The sequence below is a fragment of the Mauremys reevesii genome, linkage group 5, assembly GCF_016161935.1.
Source record: "Mauremys reevesii isolate NIE-2019 linkage group 5, ASM1616193v1, whole genome shotgun sequence".
In the NCBI taxonomy this organism is placed as follows: Eukaryota; Metazoa; Chordata; order Testudines; family Geoemydidae; genus Mauremys; species Mauremys reevesii.
Window position 1 is genome coordinate 122,059,623 of NC_052627.1, and position 22,944 is coordinate 122,082,566.

A 22,944-nucleotide genomic window follows, 5' to 3' on the forward strand; every position below is an offset into this window, starting at 1 on the left:
ACCAACAAGGCCAAGGCCTAGGGTGGCAAATTTGCAGGGGTGGCAAATTTGCTCATGCCCCCTCCTCAACTCTGCCCCTTCCCTAAATCCCCAGCCTGCTTCCTCCCCCAGGTGCGCTGAGCTTCCCTACTTCCACCTCCCTCCTAGGCTTGCTGCGTGAAAGTGCTGGGAGGGAGAGAGAAGTGAGTAGCAGCACTCAAAGGAGACAGAGCAGAGGTGAGCTGGGGCCCGCGGGCATGGGGAGTAACCGGGGGGGGGGGGGGGTGGGAACAGCTCCCCACCCCAGCTCAACACCGCTCCAGCGCTGCCATCCCTGGAGCGCCACAACTCCCTTTGTCCCTGCTCCCTCCCAGGCTTGCCACGGGGGAGCGGAGGTGAGCTGGCGCGGGGCAAGGGGGGAGGCAATTTTTTGAGGGCCTAGGGGTGGCAAATTTGTTAATCCGCCACTGGGTGGGGGTGTAATAGGACCCTATATAAGAAAAAGACCCCCAAATCGGGACTGTCCCTATAAAATCAGGCCACCTGGTCACTAGAGGCACCCTAAGAAAAGAAAGGGCAGCGCGCTCCGCGGTGTCATGCAGGAGGCGCACGCAGGGTGCAGGCACAGAGCCCACAGCGCTGCCCCACGCCGCCCCGAGACGCAGTACACCCGGATCCAGGGCGGGTGATGTACAGCCGCCAAGCCACGGGCTGCAACAATCCAACCCCGGCCCCGCTGCCGGGCTCAGATTCTCCCGCCAAACACGCCCCTAGGGGCGGGGCCCTCCAGAGGGGAAGAAGGGAGAGGGCGCGCGGCGCCAGCTCTAGGACGAGCCCACGCGGGCACTCATGGGGGGGAGAGAAACATGCCCCCCAGTACGAGGACATGGGCCCGTTCCGAACCTCCATTTTCCCCTCAGGCGCTGATAGGGATGGATCACTTCCCGGGCTGAAGGGGGGCTCTCCCGGCTTGAGACAGCAGGTTCTTTCTCCTCTCGTGCTCGCGCCCCTCTCCTCGATGGTCGGGCCCTGGCCGCCCGCGCATGCGCTCTAACACGAGGCGGGCGGGTGCGTCGCGCGGGAGCGCAGCTTCCCGGTCAGTCTGGGCCGGCGGGAGGCGCGAGCGGGGTGACTTGAGGCGGCTGCGACAGCGACCCGCGGCCCATCACCACACAGACCGGCCGTGGCCCCGGCGCTGCCCCCCCTCCGCGCCCACCTAGCCGCGGGCCCGAGCCTCCCGCGCGCCATGTCCTTCCGCCAGAGGAGCCCCCACGGCGGCCGCGGCGGCAGCGAGAGCAGGTGGGCGGTGGCGGGGACAGGTGTCTCCGGTCCGGCCGCCGCCCGCGGGGTGCTGGGGCGGCGGCAGCAGCAGCAGCGTCGCGGTGGGGGAGGGAGGGAGCCAGCCGTGTTTCCCCAGAGCGGCGGGGAAGGTTCCCGCCGAGGGGCAGCGCGGCCGGGGGACCCCGAGCCCGCCCGCAGCCGCCTCCGTTTCCCGGGGCAGTCCCTGGGCTCGTCCCCAGACGGGGCCTGGTGTGAATCCTCCCGCGAACCCTGGCGGCCGAGGGCGCCCAGGGCTGGGGCACTTCCCCGGGCTGGTGAAAGCGGGCGTGGGGGGGCACCACGTCTCGCGAAGGGAAGCGCCACCCGGCGTCGGGGCGAGTATCCCGGGGCTCGCAGGGGGCGAAGGAACACATGGTCTTGCCGGGGGCTCCCAGTACGGGAAAAGAGCGGGAGGGGATGCAGACTGGAAAGAGAACACCCAGGTTTTTAGCTCCCGTCCGGGAAGACAGTATTTTCTGTGCAGATTCGGGTTGAGAACTTGAAGCCCTTTCAGGGACAAAGAGAGAACTGCTGCGTGTTGCTGTCAAGGTAAAAGTGGTGCCTGTATGCTTCTTATTGCAACCTTTGTTGTATTGTGGCTGTAAAAGGTTACAAAGCCAGCATGTAAGTTTCACGTTTTAAAGACTGACCTATTTCCCAGCAGCCCACAACACCCAGCTCGTTGGTCTCAAGGAAGGAAACGTGGAGCAGATGGGAAATGCAGAAAACAGAATGATTCAAATTCGTCCGTTTTTGATGATGAAAACAAGTATGGACCTTCTGACAACAGGTTGGATAGGTATGTTTAATAAAGGGTTTGTCCATAGTGTATGCAGCTGAAACAGGCCTGTGTTTCGTGTGCATGGGAAACAGTGAAATTGACCAGTATATTTTCACTTTCCAACCCTCCTGTGATATATCACTATCTAGTAACCTGGGGGGCGGAGGGAGAGAGAGAGAGAGACAGGGATTAAAGTACCAGTAGGGTGTAAAAACAAAGGAATTAAAAACATTGCTTGGTGACTTTTTACCTTGCAGCTACTTCCTGTGACGAATAAATAGCTGAGTTGTCATTTTCTGCCCTGTTTTTGTTAATGGCATCCCTGCTCCCCGGAAAGCCTGAATCTGCTCAGCTTGCAGATAATTTAGCTTTGTGAGTCTGGGCATCATGTAACCTTATGGTTGAGATGAGTGAGCAGAGAAGAGGGACTTGGAGTGACATGAGTTAAAGCTCATGGGAGCCGTTCCCAGGACTGGATGCTTTAGGGCAGGCCTGCACAACTCGTAAAGCAGCGAGGGCCATATTACTCCAAAGAAAACAGCTGAGGGCCGAACCCCCCCCCCAGCACCGCCAACCCCCCCAGCACCACCCAGCCCCCCCAAAACACAACACCCCCCAGTGCCGCCCAGCCCCCCATCGCCATCTACTCCGTGGGAAAAAACCCTCCTTCCCCAGCGCCGCCCTGCTGAAACAGCAGTATTGAACGTTGGTAATATGTTATAGCTGGCCCCTTAGGTAGTATAATTAAGGTAAAAGAAAAATGTCTTTTTGCTAGAAGTAGAATAAGATCTTCTCCCCACTTTGTAATCAATTGCCCCGTTGAATGAATGAGGAAGGCATGGAAGGCAGGCACCTCCAGACAGCTGCAACCCTTAGAGAGGGGATGGGAGCCAGACCAGATCAGTAGAACAGGTCAGCCACCGACTCGCCGCTTGCCTCCTCAGCCCCCCTCCCCCGGCTTGCCTACTCACCTCCCTCCACTGCCTGCTTGCTCGCCTACTCAGCACTCCTCCCCTGCCGCCAGCTCGCTTGCCTGCTCACCTTCTCAGCCCCCCGCTCACCTGCCCGCTTGCCTACCCGCTCGCCTCCTCATCCCCCCTCCCTCACCTGCAGCTTGCCTACTCACGCCCCATGGACCACACAGTGAACCCACCTACTCACCCCACACGGGCTGCACAGTGAGCCCAGACAGGCCGCATGCAGACCCCGGGCCGCATGTTGTGCAGGCCTGCTTTAGGGCTACTGCAGGAGCAGGGAAGCAGTGTGGATGGCTTTCCAAGGAGCTACTTTTAGCTTTGGGAGAATACGTGCAGGGGATTAACTTGAGGTCATACATTGTTCTCTGTTCATGCTGCTACTTTGTGCCCTGAGCCACCAGGATGGGAAACATCAGTTGAGCAGCAAAATAGGTCTGATAAGTAGGAACATTGTGATAAAATTTGAAAAGGTAAATTTGTGCTGAATATTGGAAAAGATGTCCTCATTGTGAGGTATATTAGGTTTTACAATAGTCAAGTGGCTTTATTGATTAAAATATTTAAGATTGGTCTGGACAGAGCATGGGGCAACATAGAGCCAAAGTTTTATATTGTGGTGTAGTTCTGTGAGTTCTGCAGCAGCTCTAGAGCTTGGTTACTTGAAAAAGCAAGTGTTAAGTAAACAAAGGTGGGAAAAATCACCTTGCTGATATTGCCTTTCTGTGACAGTTAAATTACATCCTCCTTTCTTTATTTTTTGTAATTTGTGTAGTTGACTCAGCGCAGTCAATTAAAGAATGTTCTCATGGAGGGAGGAAAATTGTTCTCCATCTCTGAGGATAGGACAAGAAGCATTGGGCTTAAATTACAAAAAGGGCAGTTAAGGTTGGACATTAGAAAAAACTTCCTAACTGTCAGGATGGTTAAGCACCGGAATAAATGTCCTAGGGAGGTTGTGGAATCTCTATTGTTGGAGATTTTTAAGAGCAGGTTAGACCACGGGTGGCCAACGTGTGGCTCCTTTATATAGGCACTGACTCTGGGGCTGGAGCTACAGGCGCCAACTTTCCAATGTGTCAGGGGGTGCTCACTGCTGAACCCCTGGCTCCGCCACAGGCTCTGCCCCCGCTCCACCCCTTCCCACCCTCTCCCCTGAGCCTGCCATGCCCTTGCTTCTCCCCAAGAGCCTTCTGCATGCCACAAAACAGCTGATCGGGGAGGGAGGGGAAGGTGCTGATTGGCGGGGCTGCTGGTGGGCAGGAGGCTGTTGGAGGGGAGCTGATGGGAAGCTGCTGACATATTACTGTGGCTCTTTGTCAATGTACGTTGGTAAATTTTGGCTCCTTCTCAGGCTCAGTTTGGCCACCCCTGGGTTAGACAAACACCTCTCAGGGATGGTCTAGCTCAGGGGTCTCAAACATGAGGCCATGAGGTTATTTTCTGTGGCCCGCGAGCTCCTTGCCCTCCCCTAACGTTTACCTAGAATGACTCTGGCCTGACGCTCACCAGGGGCAGGGCAGGCTGCCTGCCTGCTCTGCCCCGCCCCCGTGCCACTCCGGGAAGCGGACAGAACCTGGGGGAGGCGAGGCTCGGCTCAAGGGTGTATGTTGATGTTGCGTCAGGCACAGCTCCCATTATCCGTGGTTTCCCGTTCCTGGCCAGTGGGAGATGCTGGGGGTGGTGGTGCCTGAAACAGCGCCACACACCCCTGTGCCCCTGCTCTCCCATGTTCCAGCAGCTTCCCGGAGCGGCACGGGGGCAGGGCAGGCAGGCAGGGAGCCTGCCCTGCCAGCGGTGCGCGCCGGGCCAGAGCCCGCCCCCCGAACTCTTTCCACATCCGAACCCCCTGCCCTGAGCCCCTTGCCACACCCTGCACCCAGACCCCCTGCCACACCCCTCCTGCTGCCCTGAGCCCCCTGCTGTACCCAAACCCCCACCATACCCTGCACCCTGACACGAGCCCCCTGCTGCACCCCTCACCCCTCCAGCCCCCCCAAACCCATCCCTGAGCCACCTGCACCTGACCCCTGCCACACCCCTCCTGCACCCCAACCCACTGCCCTGAGCCCCCTGCTGCACCCTAACCCCCGCCATACCCTGCACCCTGATACGAGTCCCCTGTTGCACCCCTCACCTCTCCTGCACCCCAGCCCCCTTCCCTGAGCTGCCTGCTGCACTTTGCACCTGACCCCCTGCCGCACCCCGCACCCCTCCTGCACCCCAACCCACTGCCCTGAGCCCCTGCCACACCCCTCCTGCACCCCCTAGGGGCAGAGTTGGGGTGGGGATTTCGGGGAACGGGTTGGAATGGGGGCGGGGAAGGGGTTGGAAGAGGTAGGGCCTCATGGAAGGGGTGAAGTGGGGGCGGGGCTGAGGGCGGCGGGGGGGGAGGTGTCAGTAATGCGGCCCTCAGACCAATGTACTAGTCCTCATGTGGCCCTTGTGGTCATTTGAGTTTGAGACCCCTGGTCTAGATAATCAGTCCTGCCATGAGTGCAGGGGGCTGGACTAGATGACCTCTTCAGGTCCCTTCCAGTCCTATGATTCTGTGATTAAAAATATAAAATAAAAAAAATTCAACATGCATGATACATATACCAAGCATAGCTGTATTGGTATGAATTCAGATGCCTGGAAAAGCCCCGTGGAAATATTAGAAAAGTCCTGAAACCACTTCTGTAGGTCACAGAGAAGTACTCTGCAGACTGCCAATAGTCTACTGGTAGGGCCCTGTGAAAATTGTGATTTCACATACTGCATGGGAATTGTGAAATGAGCCCATTTTTTCCAACTGCTGGGTGGTGCAAGCAGGCATCCCTGTTTTGTCCTCCCCACTGAGGACACATCTGTTGGTGGAGAGATTAGTGGAGCAGTCCCCTGGAGAGGGTCAGGGAGGTGGCAGACTGGTCTTATTCTAGAGGGTCTTTCACCAATGGCCAACATCTAGGCTGCTGCTGCTGCAGCTTGCTGGCTAGCAGGGATGGGGGGGTGCAGGGGGTGGCACTGACAAGCTGGTCATCAGGAGTCCTGATCTAGCCCACCCCACAGTGACCCACGCAGGTCCAGGGGAGACACCACAGTGCTGTCTGGTGAGGAACTGAGTGGGTCCACACACCCCACCATAGCCAGCATAGTGGCCACTATTGCTTGGGACACAAGCAGGTATGTGAGGGTCCCCTACCCCAGTAGGGTTATCAGGGTGAGGAGGTGGATCCCAGTCTCTTCTCATTAACTAAACCTGGGCCTGCTGTGAATTTAAAAAAAAAAAAAAATTGTGACCCCCCACCCCACCCCCAACCACCACCACCTCCCTGGGGCCACAGTGAGAACTAGTGCTCTAAGAAGTAGTCTTGCATCAGCAGAGTGATGAACTAGATTGCCCAAAAGGACTTTTCTGAACTCTGATTTTTTTCCATAGCCCAGTCCTGGAGTCTTGAGCACAATTTTGGACACCATATTAGAGGAAAGATAGACTATTAAGCCTCCTAGTTGCAGTAACTGAAAAAGAAATCCAGAAATATGCTTAACAGAATTTAGGCAAAATGTCAGATCTGCTGCTTGTAGTGCAGAGGTGGGCAAACTACGGCCCGGGGGCTTCATCCGGCCCTTCAGACATTTTAATTGAGCCCTTGAGCTCCAACTGGGGAGTGGGGTCCGGGGATTGCCACCTCCAGCAGCGGTCCGGGTCAGGGGCTTGCCCCACTCTGCGCATGCAAGCGCTCCGCGCAGCTCCAGGAAGCAGCAGCACGTCCCCACTCCGCCTCCTACACGCAGGGGCAGCTAAGGGGCTCTGCACACTGTCCCCGCAGCTCCCATTGGCCGGCAACCATGGCCAGTGGGAACTGCAGGGCAGGGCAGCGCAGATAGCCACCTGGGCATGCCTCCGCATAGGAGCCAAAGGGAGGATATGCCACTGCTTCTGGGAGCTGTTTGAGGTAAGCACCGCCCAGAGCCTGCACCCCTGACTCCCTCCTGTGCCCCAACCCTGATCCCCCTCCTGCCCTCTGAACCCCTTGGTACCAGCCCAGAGCTCCCTCCTGCACCCCCAGCCAAAGCCTGTACACCCCTCCCGCACCCCAATCCCCAATTTAATGAGCATTCATGGTCCGCCATATAATTTCCAGACCCAGATGTGGTCCGTGGGCCAGAAAGTTTGCCCACCCCTGTTGTAGTGGCTTTTAATGTAATATAAAGCATGCTGTTTTTTCCCTTCGCTACCGCACAATCTGTAGTTTTTGTTTAACTGAAGAGACCAGCATTATAAATGAGAAGCTATACTACTGAAATGTCATTGAGTTCAGTGTTTGTGTCCCACTTCCATTTCAAGGCTTCAGAATGTGCTCCATTTACAAGGAAGAGGTTTCTTACCATGTGACCCTGCAAACGCAATTTAGCAGCTGAAAGTCAAGCTTTGTTTGTGGCTTGTCTGTTGTTGGCAGGACAGATTCTCTCACCTGTGCATCCCCCTTGTCTTAAATTACACTTGCCTGGTCCTGTTATCAGCTCTGCAATTTGTTGATGCAAGAAACATAACAGAATACAGATCATTCTCCCATAGCTGTGTTATACTGTCTGGAGTGACTCTCAGCAGTGAGTGTCTACCTCAGGGCGGACACCTGGTTCACTGTACCAGTCTTACCATGGAGTCAGTCTTAGCCTCTCCAGTCTATCTTGCCACCCAGACCAAAAACCATACCGGATCAGGTTTCTCCCAGTCCCAAGAGCCCACTTACATGAGATCTGTTGATACTCCAGATCTTACACCAAAGACGTTTGCTGGCAGTAAACTAACTATAGGTTTATTAGCTAAGAAGAAAGAGTTATTGAGAGGTTAAAGTGGGTAAAATATAACAGGTAAATCACAGTTTGTAACTCCAGTAGTGACAAAGATGTAATAAACTTCCAGTTTCCCAAAAGCCTTTCAGGGCTACCTAGATTAATTCTGGGGATCTCCCTCTTCTTATTCAGTTATTCTGCCCTGTTAGAATCCAAACAGTCCAGAGATGATGGATGAGTTCTTGAATCCATATTTATAGCTCCTTTACACAAAAGCAAGCTGACTATGTCTACCCAGGTGGGCTTTTCCCTTTAAGACAATGTGTGAGGAATGCACATAGACTTTTGACCTCCCACCATATGCATAATGGCCACTCACTTTGAAATAAGCATTTTCTGTTAAAGTCTTTAAGTCCTTCATTAGCATTTCACAAGATTTCCTTGATGGGTAATTTAGTTATCAGGGTATTTACTGTGTAAATGTTTGCTATTACATTATGACAGGAATAGATAAATGAAAACAGTACCAGTAACATTCCACTAGTTTTCATGAAGTTTAAAAATCTGAATACATGCTTATATATCTAACCATTACTTCGATGTACAGAATTGATCTGAATACGCTCTAGCATAACCAGGCCACCAGCGCCACAAGCTATACAAGCTCTGCAATGGTAACTAGTCTGAAACTTTGTAGACTTTTTTATTAGTGCATGTAGATATGATTGGATACACATAAGGAATACATTAAGTAAGCAGTTCTATTGAAAATACTTTAAATAGCTATCAAATTAGAGATTAATTAGGTGTGGGAATTAGGATAACATTCCAGTTTTCATGCAGAGATTTTGTTTTTCAGTTTTACAACACCAGAAGGTCCTGGGCCCTTTTCAAGATGTTCAGACTGGGGATCTGTAGTTGAAGAAGATGAAATGAGGACCAATGTTAATAAAGAAATTGCAAGGTATCATAGGTTATATATGATTGGTGTTGCAAAAAAGACCTCTTCTTGTAGAGTCATAGCTGCTTTTTTACCTTCAGTATTATAGCAGTACGATAATGAAATATCACTTATGGCTGTCATATGTAGGGACAAGTTCTGATTTCTGTTCCCAGGCCAGCTTAGACTTAGAAATACTGTAAAAGTGATGTAGTCCTTTGGAAGGAGGTGGCCAACATCACTGAACTGCCAACAGTCTAGCAGATTCAGGATTGTCTTGCTGTGAGATTGACTGTCTTTGAATGTCATCCCATCCACTACTCATCTGTGATAAGACTTTAGGTGGAGTTTTGAAAGATGAATCTTCAGATTCCAAAAGAGCGATGAAAGACCCATTTCCATGATCGAAAAAATGCTTACCGTGCACCTATGATTTTGAACTTCACAGATGATTAAGATCAGAAGTAACCCATCATCATCATCTAGTCTGACCTGCACATTGAAGGCCACAGAACCTCACCTACTCCTGAATTAGACCCCTAACCTCTGGTTGAGTTACTGAAGTCCTCAAATTATGATTTAAAGACTTCAAGTTACAGAGATCCATCATTTACACTACTTTAAACCTGCAACTGAGCCATGCTGCAGAGAATGGCAGGGACCCTGGGGTTTTTTGCCTATCTGACCTGGTGAAAATTCTTTCCCAACCCCAAATATGGCGATCAATTAGACCCTGAGCATGTGGGCAAGACCAACCAGCCAGCCAAAGTTGCAGTGAAGATGAACATTAATAGAAGTTATATTAATTATTCAGTGGAAACAATTTATGAAAGTAACATACATTTTTCTTATATTTTAAACAAATATTTATACTGCATAAACTCTCTTTTCTAGATACAAAAGAAAGCTCTTGATAAATGAATTTGCAAGAGAAAGGAAGTCCTCTTCTGGAAGGTAAGTGTAAATTCATCTCTGGAGGTCAATGGAAAAATATCCTACAATAGTTACTTTTAAACTTCTTGTATGTCCATGATTTCCTTGTTGTAAATAATCAACTTGAAGTAATTTGTTTTAACAAGTTCACCTTGTAACATGCTAATTCAACAAAATCCTGAACAGCCATTTTAGAAATAAACTGAATTAGTGCAGCAGGTCTAAGAATTGCTGTAACTGTGGTGCCTTCTGTGTTCTGGTGCTCACAAGAATATAATGCAATTCAAATCTTTTTTCTCTAGTTCTGATTCAAAGGAATCCACTGTAACAGTAGAACTTGAGACAGATGAAGTGGTTCTGATGAGAAGACAAAAACAGATAAATTATGGAAAAAACACAATTGCATATGACAGATACATTAAAGAAGTTCCAAGGTAAGTTTTGTTAGTGTATTATAAATATGTAAACATTGTGCATGTCTGGTTCTTCACATTTGGTTACTTATTAAATTTGTTTATAGACCAAACTTCCTGGGGTGAAGGAGAGAGAAACCTGAGCTGCACAATAATCAAGCAGCTTAACTATCTTAAAACCAACCCAAAATATTCTGAGAATGGGATTTAATAGACTTCCAGTGTTAGACAAATTCAATCACTTTAAAGATGATTTGAAAAGCTATAGTGGAATTTTCATGATAATTTTCTGAATAAATAGGTGTCATCGAGTACCAGGGGTCCATCCTAGGACTCCAAATAAATTTAAGAAGTATAGCCGCAGGTCCTGGGACCAGCAGATCAGACTGTGGAAGGTTGCTTTGCATTCTTGGGACCCTCCTGCTGAAGAAGGAAGTGACTTGCAAGCAATGTATGTATCGATCAAGCAATTTTTCTTCTAATATATTACAGTTCCTTCAGAAAATATGACTATGCTATCATCTGACTCATCTGAACATTTTAATTTATTCATCTACAGCTTTTTTCAAAGTGCTTAAAGCAGTATTAAATGTTCACACCATATAAACACTTTTCTGTTTATAGCTAAGTTCCAATTCAGTTCACCTTCAGTCAGACTATGTAAGGCTCACCTGGCTCTCCATATTTAGCAAGCCTCTGGCATCCACATGTATTGTCACCAGGGAGAACTTCTGTTCCAAGTCCTTCAGGCTACCTTTTGCCAAATTTGAATGCTATATCTTTGTAAACCCAAGAAGCTACTACTAATGGCTTGAAGGCTCTGCCTGCCAGAACCTAAAGCCCATTCTAGTCAATAGATTAACCAAGCCCCACTGTCACCATTATTTCATATCTGAAGCACTGTTCTGGCACAACACAAATTGGCAGAAGCTATTAGATCTATCTTATGATCAGAATGGTATAAATCAGCAATACTTGCAGCTCAGGAGCCTTCATTTGAGTGGCTCTTTGCAGGGCATAATATTAAAACGTGATTTTAATTATTAATCAATCAGGAGGCTTTTACTATGTTATTAACCAATTGTAGTTGATAGGCCAGTCTGTTAATCACAGTTAATTCACACGATTAACTAAAAAAAAAAAAATTAATTACAGTTTTAATCAGTTAATACATACCAATTGTACCGTATATACTCGTTCATTAGCCTATTTGTTTATAAGCTGACCCCCAAAATGGATAGGTAAAAATAGCAAAGACTGTATGACCCTTTCATAAGCCGACCCTATATTTCAGGGGTTGGAAAACTTTGGCTCCCGGCCCGTCAGGGTAAGCCGCTGGCCAGTTGGGACGTTTTGTTTACCTGGAGTGTTCACAGGCACGGAGCCCCTCAGCTCCCTGTGGCAGCGGTTTGCTGTTGCCAGCCAATGGGAGCTGCGGGAAGTGACGCCACTTCCCGCAGCTCCCATTGGCTGGGAACGGCGAAAAGCGGCCATCGGGAGCTGAGGGGCTCCATGCCTGCCGACGCTCCAAGGAAACAAAATGACAGTGTATTAGATATTCAAATCAATGATTCCATAGAGTTTTTAAAATCGTCAAATTTTGGGATAGACCTATTTATAAGCCAACCCCCGCTCTTTGATGCGTCACTTTTTACCAATAATATTCAGCTTATGAACGAGTGTATACGGTAATTTACATTTTCCAAATATATTGATTTCTATTACAACACAAAATACAAAGTGTACAGTGCTCACTTTATTTTTTGTTACAAATATTTGCTCTGCAAAGGTTTTTTTCAGTTCACCACATAAAAAGTACTGTAGTGCACCTTACAAATGTAGATTTGTTTTTTGTTACATCACTGTTTTGTTTTTGAATGCAATGTAAAACTTTAGAGCGTACAAGTGCATTCAGCCAATCGCTAAGACAAACAAATTTGTTTATATTTACAGGAGATAATACTACCCCCTTCTTATTTACAATGTCACCTGAAAGTGAAAACAGGCATTGGCATGGCACTTTGGTAGATGGTTTTGCAAGGTATTTATGTGCCAGATATGCTAAATATTTGTATGTCCCTTCATGCTTTGGTCACCATTCCAGAGGACATATATCCATGATGATGATGATGAGTTATGCTCGATAATGATCCAAAGCAGTACGGAGTGACACATGTTAATTTTCATCATTTGTGTTAAATGCTGCCAACAGAAGGTTGACTTTCTCTTGGTTCGGGTTCTGCAGTTTCCATATTGGAGTGTTGCTCTTTTAAGACTCTTCTGATAGCACGTTCCACATCTTATTCTTCTCAGATTTTGGAATGCACTTCAGATTCTTAAACCGTGGGTTGAGTGCTGTATCTATCTTTAGAAATCTCACATTGGTACTTTTCTTGGCATTTTGTCAAATCTGCAGTGAAAGTGTTCTTAAATCAAACAGCATGGGCTGGGTCATGGTCTGAGACTGCTATAACATATGCTATAACAAGTATATGGCAGAATGCGGGTAAAACACAGGGCAGGAGACATACAATCTCCTCCAAGGAGCTGAGTCACAAATTTTAATTAATGCATTTATTTTTTTAACAAGTGGCGTCAAGATGGAAGCATGTCCTCTGGAATGGTGGCCGAAGCATGAAGGGGCATATAAATGTTTAGCATATCTGGCACATAAATATCTTGCAATGCTGGCTACAAAAGTGCTGTGCCAATGCCTTTTCTCATTTTCAGGTGACATTGTAAATAAGCGGGCATCATTATCTCCCGTAAATGTAAACAAACTTGTTTGTCTTAGCAATTGGCTGAACAAAGAAGTAGGACTGAGTGGACTCGTAGGCTCTAAAGTTTTACATTGTTTTGTTTTTAAGTGCAGGTACGCAACACAGAAATCTACATTTGTAAGTTGCATTTTCACAATAGAGATTGCACTACAGTACTTGTATGTGGTGAATTGAAAAATACTATTTTACGATGCAAATATTTGTAGTAAAAAAATAGTGAGCATTGTACACTTTGTATTCTGTGTTGTGATTGAAATCTATATATTTGAAAATGTAGGAAAACATCCAAAAATATTTATAATAAATTTAATTGGTATTCTATTATTATTTTAGTGCAATTAAAACTTTTTTATTTGCAATTAACAATTTTTTTGATTGTTTGACAGCCCTAGTAGTTGATAAAAATAATACTTGGTCAGTCATTTTGCTGTGAGAATAAAATAAATAAATAAAACTAAACATTTCCCCTGTCATTCCATTTTTTATTTATATATATATAAAAAAAAATTCACTCTACTGGCTGTACTGGGTAATGTTGATTCCCTAATGTGGGTCCTGAGTAACACAAAGCAATTTAGGCATTAATGCTCTGTTTAGCCATGGCATTACCCCCCATTCCCTCCCCCAAAAAAGGTTATGCCTCCAAATTAGCGACCTCTTAATACAATGATTTTGCCTTTCAGTCTCCAGGATGTACCAAATCCTGTGACTGCAGGGTTGTGGAAACAGTGATGATGTTCCCTGGCTCTGCATGTTTTGTGCTTAAGAGCTTTTTGGCAGGAACAGCCTACTTCCCCTTACAACTGAGAGGGGAATTATCTGATATTGGCATTGGTGAGAAGGTAATTTTCTGAAAAAGACAAAATGGACATGGCCCCATGTGATATAAATTTAAGTAGAAATGCAGCTTCAAAACCATTTTTAAAGTTGAAAGCCATGACTTTCGACTGAGCTGCATTGGACCTCTCTTCATAGATTTCAGGAGAAGTAGGTAATGTTTTTAATGTGTGTTTGAGTGGAACTGAATTTTACCAAGTTTCTAAAACTGTGTGTTTTAACCCCTTTATCCCATGGCACAAAATTCAACTACACTTTGTTTCTATCACAGAAGAGTCCACTTGGCTCTCTTCCCACTAAATTTGTCTTCCATAATGCTCGGTTCTTCACAAGTATCAATATTGCTATCTTTGACAATTGCATTGCTCTTCAGTCCCAAGAATTTAACTTACAACGGAATAAGTGGTAAGGACTTTCTCAGTAGCTTGATTATTGCCTCAGCTGGTCCCAGCAACTTCTCACCAGTGTTCTTGCTGTCCACTGCTAGGGCCTCTTTGCTCTGAATGGTTCCCCTTGTGCTGTTCTTGACACCATCTTATGTATAGATGACATCCTGCCATCACTTACTCTGTTTGCCTCAGACGTAGCAAGAAGACTTTGAAGGCGACGCTTAAATGATGCCTAGATTCCTGCTCATTTGAATCTGTTGGAGAATGGCAGTGTGGGTCAGTAGTCCCGAAGATTATATAACTCACTATTTTTAGTGGATTTAGGTGTACTTTGTGTGCAGTCCTTTTAGCCGTAAAATAGAAGAATAAAACTGTTTAACCCAAGGGAATGGAAAACAAAGGCTTATCTTCTTGATGAAATCAGGAAAAGACTGGAGGATATAAAGGGCAAAGGTTGTCTTGTTAAGGGCTTGTTACGTTGAAGTTAATCACTATTTGGGACAGATTAGTGCTCTTCTATATTGAGCTGGCTCATTACAATCTAATATTAACTTTGTGGAATTAAACTCCGCAATATCGGTGTGTGTAAGATAAATAGTTGTAGAGATTGGACACAGTACATAGAATGATTAGGACAAAGATGAATGACTTTTGCAAATGTGCAAAACTATACTAATGGGATATCAGTTTAATAATCTTTTGTTTCATCCGGCATAAACAATTATTCTAAATATTTTAGAACATGCTATTTCCATCATTTAGTAATATTTGCTTGCTTTGCTCAAGCTGGTAGAAGTAGCAAAGAATGCAGGAAGATGTCTTTGATCCAAACAACTCACAATTAAAATTATAATTGTTGACTGTTAAAACCTGAAGTACGGTCTGAGGGACAATACAATTTAAATGAATAAAACCCCTGGAACTCCATTATGGGTTCCCAAAACAATTAATAGTTTCCCAAATCTGGGTTTAAGTGACTTGCTCGGCATCACATAGGAAGACTTGGTGAGGTGGGACTAGAACTGAGCTCTCCCATGGCATCAAAGAGACATTATTAAGGGAACAAGAGCAAACTATCCCACTGCGTAGGAAAGAAAAGGAAGTATGGCAAGAGAACACCCTGGCTAAAGCAGGAGATCTTCAATGATCTAAAACTCAAAAAGAGAGTCCTACAAAAAGTGGAAACTCGGTCAAATTACAAAGGATGAATATAAACAAATAACACAAGTACGTAGGGACAAAATTAGAAAAGCCCAGGCACAAAACGAGATCAAACTAACTAGGGACATAAAGGGTAACAAGAAAACATTCTACAAATACATTAGAAGCAAGAGGAAGATCAAGGACTGAGTAGGCACCTTACCCAATGACGGGGGGGGAAGACAATAACAGAAAATGTGGAAATGGCAGACGTCATTACTCACTTCTTTGTTTTTGATTTTCGCCAAGAAGGTTGGTGGCGATTGGACGTCCAACATAGTGAATGCCAGTGAAAATGAGGTAGGATCAGAGTCTAAAATACGGAAAGAACAAGTCAAAAATTACTTGACAAGTTAGATGCCTTCAAATCACCAGGGCCTGATGAAACGCATCCTAGAATACTCAAGGAACTGAATGAGGAGATATCTGAGCCAGACATCCCAGAAAACTGGAAAAAGGGCAAATATAGTGCCCATCTATAAAAAGGGAAATAAGGACAACCCGTGGAATTACAGACCAGTCAGCTTAACTTCTGTTTAACCAGAAAGATAATGGAGCAAATAATTAAGAAATCAATTTGCAAACACCTAAAAGATAATGAGGTGATGCTTAAGTAACAGCATGAATTTGTCAAGAACAAATCGTGTCAAACCAAACGGATATCTTTATTTGACAGGGTAGCAAGCCTTGTGGATAGGGGGAAGCAATAGATGTGGTATATCTTGACTTTAGTATGACTTTTGATACTGTCTCGCATTACCTTCTCATAAACAAACTAGGGAAATACAACCTAGATGGAGCTACTGTAAGGTGGGTGCATAACTGGTTGGAAAATCATTCCCAGAGAGTAGTTATCAGTGGTTTAGTCATGCTGGAAGGGCATAACAAGTGTGGTCCTACAGGGATCGGTTCTGTTCAATATCTTCATCAGTGATTTAGATAATAGCATACAGAGTACACTTATAAAGTTTGTGGATGATACCAAGCTGGGAGGGGTTACAAGTGCTTTGGAGGATAGGATTAAAATTCAAAATGATTTGCACAAACTGGAGAAATGGTCTTAAGTAAATAGGATGAAATTTTAATAAGGACAAATGCAAAGTACTCCACTTAGGAAGGAACAATCAGCTGCACACATACAAAATGGGAAATGACTGCCTAGGAAGGAGCCCTGCGGAAAGGGATCTGGGAGTCATAGTGGACCACAAGCTAAATATGAGTCAACAGTGTAACACTGTTGGAAAAAAAGTAAACCTCATTCTTGGATGTATTAACAGGTGTATTGTAAGCAAGACATGAAGTAATTCTTCCACTCTACTCTGCGCTGATTAGGCCTCAACTGGAGTATTGTGTCCAGTTCTGGGCGCCACGTTTCAGAAAAGATGTGGACAAATTGGAGAGAGTCCAGAGAAGAGCAACAAAAATTATTAAAGGGTTAGAAAACATGACCTATGAGGGAAGATTAAACAAGCCCAATTTTTTCAGTCTAGAGAAGACTGAGAGGGGACATACCTTTTCAAGTACATAAAAGGTTGTTACAGGGAGGATGGAGAAAAATTGTTCTTCTTAACCACTGAGGATAGGACAAGAAACAGTGGGCTTAAATTGCAGCCAGGGCAGTTTAGGTTGGACATTAGGAAAAACTTCCTAACTGTCAGGGTGGTTGAGCGCTGGAATAAATTGCCTAGGGAGTCTCCATCATTGGGGATTTTTAAGAGCAGGTTGGACAAACATCTATCAGGGATGGTCTGATAATACTTAGTCCTGCCTTGAGTGCAGGGGACTGGAATAGATGACCTCTTGAGGTCCCTTCTAGTTCTATGATTCTATTTGTCTGCCTTAATCACAAAGCCATCCTTTTCCCTTCCTGCAATCCCCTGCCTTGTTCTCTATATATGTTCCTACTTCTGTAGTGAATGAGGCAGTGATCCTACAGACAGCCTCATTCACTACACAACCCTGATTAATTCCCTCAGCACCATCCTGTGCACTGTATGAGCCTGAATCCTGTGGAAGAAATAGTATATGATCATGTAATTAAAGATAGTAGTATAATGCATACACAAAGGGGCTGAATTAAGGATGCCTGTGCAATCTACATTATGGCATTTCCTGACTAAGTGCTTGATTGTATAACAACCCTATCATGCACAGTTGGTAGGCTTTGAATCCTGAGCCTTTGGTACAGGAGCACAGTGTAAGATACAAGATTGATGATGATTTTCTTCTGCAAACAGCTAATATAATCCCTGGGAGAATGGGCTGCTGGGACCAGGGGCGGCTCTAGGCACCAGCGGGCCAAGCGCCCGCTTGGGGCGGCATCCTGGGGAGGGCGTCATTTGGCTCCGGTGGAGCTCCCGCAGGCATGACTGCGGCAGGTCCGCTCGTCCCGGGCTCCGGTGGACCTGCCGCAGGCATGCCGGCGGGAGCTCAACCGGAGCCAAATACCGCCCTCCCCAGGATGCCGGAGCCGCGGGAAGAGGGGACCCGTCGCGGGACTGGGGAAGGGCGGCGCAGCGCTCCGCGCTGCTTGGGGCAGCCTACTTTGTAGAGCCGCCCCTGGCTGGGACCATGTGCTGGGTTTGAGTGGGATGCGTTTGGGGTATGTATGTGTGTGTGGGAGAATCTCTCCTACCCCAGGAGGAAGTTAAGGATTAAGTACATAGTCATTTTTAGCTTTTTTCTCCCAAAACTGATTTATCTGAGCCCAGGAAACATCTGACATTTCCAAAGTATGGTCTCTCCAGAAATGGGAACCCTATCTTCAAGAAAATCCCAAAGCCTCTTTTTACTTATAATCAAATTATGAATTTTCTACCCCATGTCTTCATTGTGTGGTAGATATCGAGAGCATGTGGCTTGGAGATTAGAACATCTTCAGTCTGGCAGGTGGGGCACCCTGCTTTAGTAATATCTAGCTCTTGTATCACACTTCTCTGCAGTTGATCTCAAAATCCTTTATAAAGGAAGTCAGTATCATTATCTTCATTCCCCAGGGGAAACTGGGGCATGGAGGCAAAGTTACCTGCTTCTGGGTTGGGGGAGGAAAACATCCTGTGCTTTGCTTTTGAAGGCCTTGTCTACACTAGATCTATTTCTCTAAAAGTTCACTGATTAGTAATTTACTACTGTGCTGTCTAAACAAGTTCTGAGCAGAACTAGATGACACTAGCTAAAATGCCAGTGGGAAGTCAAAGCTAGCTTTCCTACTGTTTGTAGCAACAATGGGAACATTTAAAAAGTGCCTACTGAACAAATAAGGGAGTGTCTAAAGATAGCGCCACCTGCCCCCTCCCACCCCCCGCAAAAAAAAAAAAGGCGGCTGCTACTAGAAGGGAAGGGAGGAGAGATCTCTTCATTCACCAACTCCCTGAGCTGAGGGGAACCAGGTTTTTTTTTTTGTTGCATCTCCCTGGGAGACCGCTGTAAACTGCTGGCAAAACTCTCCTCTTCCCAGGTTGCTACAAGCTTCCTCACTAGTTTCTATTCCTGCATATTGGAGACCCTCAGAGTTGATAGTCATCCCCTCACCAATGGGTGAAACCTTTTCTGGCACCCTCACCAATGGGTGAAACCTTTTCTGGCACCCTCACCAAGGCTATACAGGTTCCTAGAAGAACAGCAGCAACTCACCGTGTTAATTGGTAGAATCTTGCTTTGATCTCTTGCTCCAAACGTAGTGTGAGCACACTGGTCGTTTCTAGCATCAGCAAGTGGATTTTTAGATTAAAAGAGCTTTGCTTATCTTTAATGTGACTTTTGTGAGTGAGACATTCTTTAGTAAGATTCATGTTGTCATTTCAAACAGTTAAACTTACAAAAAATTGACATCGGAATTGAAAAGAGAACACAAGGTTACGAATTTCTAAAGTGATTCACCAAGTTCATTGCAAGCAATGCAGGATTTTTTTTATTGCATCTGAGTGTTGCATGCAGTGAGTTCCCTAAGTGACACAGCTGTTGGAATCACACCGCTTCCTTAAAATATACCATAGTTTAGTAGTCTGCATTATTGAGAGATTTTAACTTGCTCTATATCTCTGAATTGTTTTAATTTTATAGCACTCCTGTTGATCTTGGTGAGATGGAGACAGAATCCATAGGAAGTAATTCTACTGAATCTCAAGCAAGCGCTCAAGACAATTACGTAAGTAATATTTTGCCATAATTAGTCAACTAAACTGTATTTCAAATTAATAATTAGGGCTGTCAAATGATTTAAATCACAAGATAAAGTTGTGATTAATCAGTTTTAATCACCCTGTTAAACAATAATAGAACACCAATAGAAATTTATTATAAATATTTTTGGATGTTTTTCTACATTTTCAAATATTGACTTCAATTAGAACACAAAATACAAAGTGTACAGTGCTCATTTTATATTTTTATGACAAATATTTTCACTATAATAAAGATAAAGAAATAGTATTTTTCAGTTCCCCTAAGTCTAAAACGCTGTGACCTCTTGAGCAAAAAAAACAGCAGTACAAGGTATAGTGTTCTGTACAGTCTTGCTTCCAAGTCTCTGCTGCTTCTGATATAGTATTATTTGTATAGCACTTTAGTAGAGCCTTGAGAAGGATCCATATACATAGGTGCAACATCCCAAGGGCAATCTTTTAAAAGGTGGTGTATGTTCAAGCATTCACTAATACTAAGTTATTGAAATTTGGTATGGATCTGCCTTTAACACATCACATGATACTTTAATGAAAATAGAACAGTCTGAATGAAATACAGAAATAATGAAATGAAGATGGATATATTAAATAGATGAGGTGCACGCTGACCTTAATTTCTTAATCACTAATGTAATTTTCTGTTCTAGGATACCTTTTCTGGCACTCCCACCAAGGTTAGACATGTTGACTATCAGGTGGAAGGCGAATTTGACTTGGAGGCATGTTTGAATGAGCCACTTAAAGACTTCAGTACCGTGAGCTAAATGGTGCTCTGTGCAGGCTGTTTTAAGGGAAACATTCTTTTAAAAAATCGTGGAATGTTAGCCTGATATTCTCAAACGGGATGTTGTTCCCTACCTGTCAATAGTGCAGAAGCTTAAGCAAGTTAAAGGGCTGTTCCCTAATTTGTGGTCTGTCTATGTATTTTCTGGACCAAATTTGTGTAAAGAATAGAACTTATGTTGTGTAACTTCCTGTTTGACTTCTAATTTATGTATATCAGATGGTTTTACAAGACTGCTTTTTATAATTATTCAGAAGATGGAACTAGTCATATAAAAAACAGCCAAAGGCAACACAGCTACCCTCCAGCAAACATAGTTCTGTAAAACTTCAGGTTGTCATTCATTCTTTAGCTCATTATTGATCTGGACTAGATACTTGAACTACTGATCTAGAAGGAGGGCTCTGTCCTTGTTTCCAGAATCACCCAACCTCTAACTTTCCCTTTGATTTCCCTTAATTGGCAAAGATATTTGTGTAAGTGCTTTTTCCACATTGCAAGGTTTTCCTTTTGTCTGATTCATTTAAAGTAAATTCCTTTCATTTGCAAAAGCTTATTTTGTAATGGTGGGAAAGGACACAATATAAGTTAAATAGGGTTTCAGTATTAAACAAAACAGTGCTGCATTAAAAAGCTGTAGCCTAAATTTGGTACCTGTAAATAGTCATGGATAGACATAACTTATCTAACACTTAGAGAAAAATAAATAATATCTCTAGGGAAAGTGCTTGATTTGTATTCACTGTTTTTAATGTAAAACTGTTGTAAATGATAACTTTGTACAGACATTCTACTGAAAGCAGTTAATGTTTCTATTGCTTTTGTATGGGACAGTTGCTAAAAATAAAAATACATTCAATATTATGAAATATTTACAAGTCATTTTACAAGAAAAATGTTTTCCTTGTGGAAGTAATAAGAATGAGGTTGCTTGTGCTTTCTCCAAAGTAACAATCTAATGAAGTCTTGGATGCATGCTATGCCTAGGAATAGCATGACAGCTAGATATGCTAGGAAAGGGGATGGTCTAGAGAGCGGAGCATGTGACATGAGTTCCTTCCCTATCTCTGCCCCCTGTTATATATGATCTTGGGGCAGGGGGAAAGGTGGAGTGTGATTTTTACCACTCCGTAAAATGGAAATTCCTACTTCACAGGGTGTGCTATGAGGGTTGAAGTTTATAAAGTTCTGAGTAGTTTTATTCATAGCCAGCACCAGGCTCTCTTGTCGTCATAATGGGTATTCAGGAAGGAACCAAAGAGCAAGGGCTGCTAAAATAACACCAAGGGAAAAGAACCCTAAGAGACTGGATATGTTCTACTCTGACATTCCTCAGCTGTGCATTGCCAATGACCAAGTGTGTCTGGCAAAATATGATTATCTGCACTGGAACAAATTGTCTTCATTTATGGAAAGAGTTAAAATCCATCATGACAGAGGGGCAGCACACAGCTAAAATATCCATGCAGGTTGCTTGGATGCATTTTATACAGCTGCATACACCATGGCCACGACAGTGGCAGTATGAAGATCCTCCTGGCTCCAGTCATCAAGAATACTCAGGGAGGTCCAAACCAAGATTGTGGGTCTTCCATCTTCAACTCAACAAGGCCCTCTGCTCATTAAAGGACTGTAGAGCTGCTTTATGTTCTTTGGGATTGTGCATTCCATCCCCAAAGAGAAAGCAAGCCAGAACTCAAATCTCCTTCAGATAATTTCCCTTTGCTCCATGCTGTTGTAAACAGAGATCACTGGAGCCATTGAAGAGAGAGGCAACCCACTGCCTCCTCAGATATGGTGCACTCAGTGTCTTCCTCTCGATAGCAGGTTTCATGCCACAGCTTGGCAGATAGTTTCTACCAGTGTCCCGTCCCCACCCCCCACTTTTAGCAGCCATCTTTCTTTTTTTTCAGGAACACTTACTGGGATTACTATGGACCAACCGGTCTGAGAGGCACTGCATGGACATGATAATCATGGTCCTGTGAGAAGTCCTCATTAAACTGGTGGGGAAAAAACCCACTTCAGTTGTGTAATAGAGTACCCCTCTCTACAACTCTACCTAATAAAACACTGGTAATAGATTCAGGGTTGGGGGGGGATCTCATCTAGGTCACCTTCAAAAATATGGCCTATACTCTACTCCAGGGATACACAATCCAAGTGCTGACACAGTGCCACAGCTGTGCATTATGTCTGCAGGTAAAAAGGAGACAGGTCAGGCTGGCAGGACATTTTGCTCTGGACTTGGTAAATTCATCACAGATCGCGCCACTGGCCCTGTATCTCCCAGGTGTTGACAAAGCAGCTCACCTCAGTAAACGGTCCTCAGACTATCCCAAATAGTCTGTAAAAGACTTAAGAACATCTTTCACAAGTGGGGATTCCTAAACCTAGAGCTCCTTGTCACAGACTAGAACAAGGAATAGCAAGTGTTTTGTTCTAGCTAAAAGGGTCCAGGCCAGGCTTACTGTCAGCTGCCTTTCCCACCTGCTGGACATCGGGACTTATCAAAGACTACGGTTGGAAGAGACCTCAGAAGATCATCTAGTCCAACCACCTGCTCAAAGCAGGACTACCCCAACTAAATGATCTCACCCAGGCTTTGTCAAACAGGGCCTTCAAACATCTAAGGATGGAGATTCCACCAC

The 22,944-nt window shown here is 45.3% G+C and overlaps 1 protein-coding gene across 6 annotated transcripts; it reads left to right on the forward strand.

The window, feature by feature from the left end:
• The first annotated feature begins 850 nt into the window (after window positions 1–850).
• Window positions 851–21,168, forward strand: LOC120407138 (stem-loop binding protein). 6 transcript variants are annotated; one of them, XM_039542545.1, is made up of 9 exons: window positions 851–961; window positions 1,784–1,848; window positions 1,961–2,098; window positions 8,693–8,797; window positions 9,668–9,727; window positions 10,009–10,140; window positions 10,421–10,570; window positions 19,388–19,472; window positions 20,157–21,168. In XM_039542545.1, the coding sequence occupies exons 1-9, from the start codon at window positions 866–868 to the stop codon at window positions 20,271–20,273; spliced, it is 948 nt and encodes a 315-aa protein (XP_039398479.1). In that variant the 5' UTR covers window positions 851–865; the 3' UTR covers window positions 20,274–21,168. The 6 variants fall into 6 exon arrangements, with proteins under 6 accessions (XP_039398479.1, XP_039398480.1, XP_039398481.1 ...); XM_039542546.1 differs by having other exon boundaries at window positions 1,964–2,098; XM_039542547.1 differs by having other exon boundaries at window positions 1,814–1,848.
• Window positions 21,169–22,944: the final 1,776 nt, after the last annotated feature.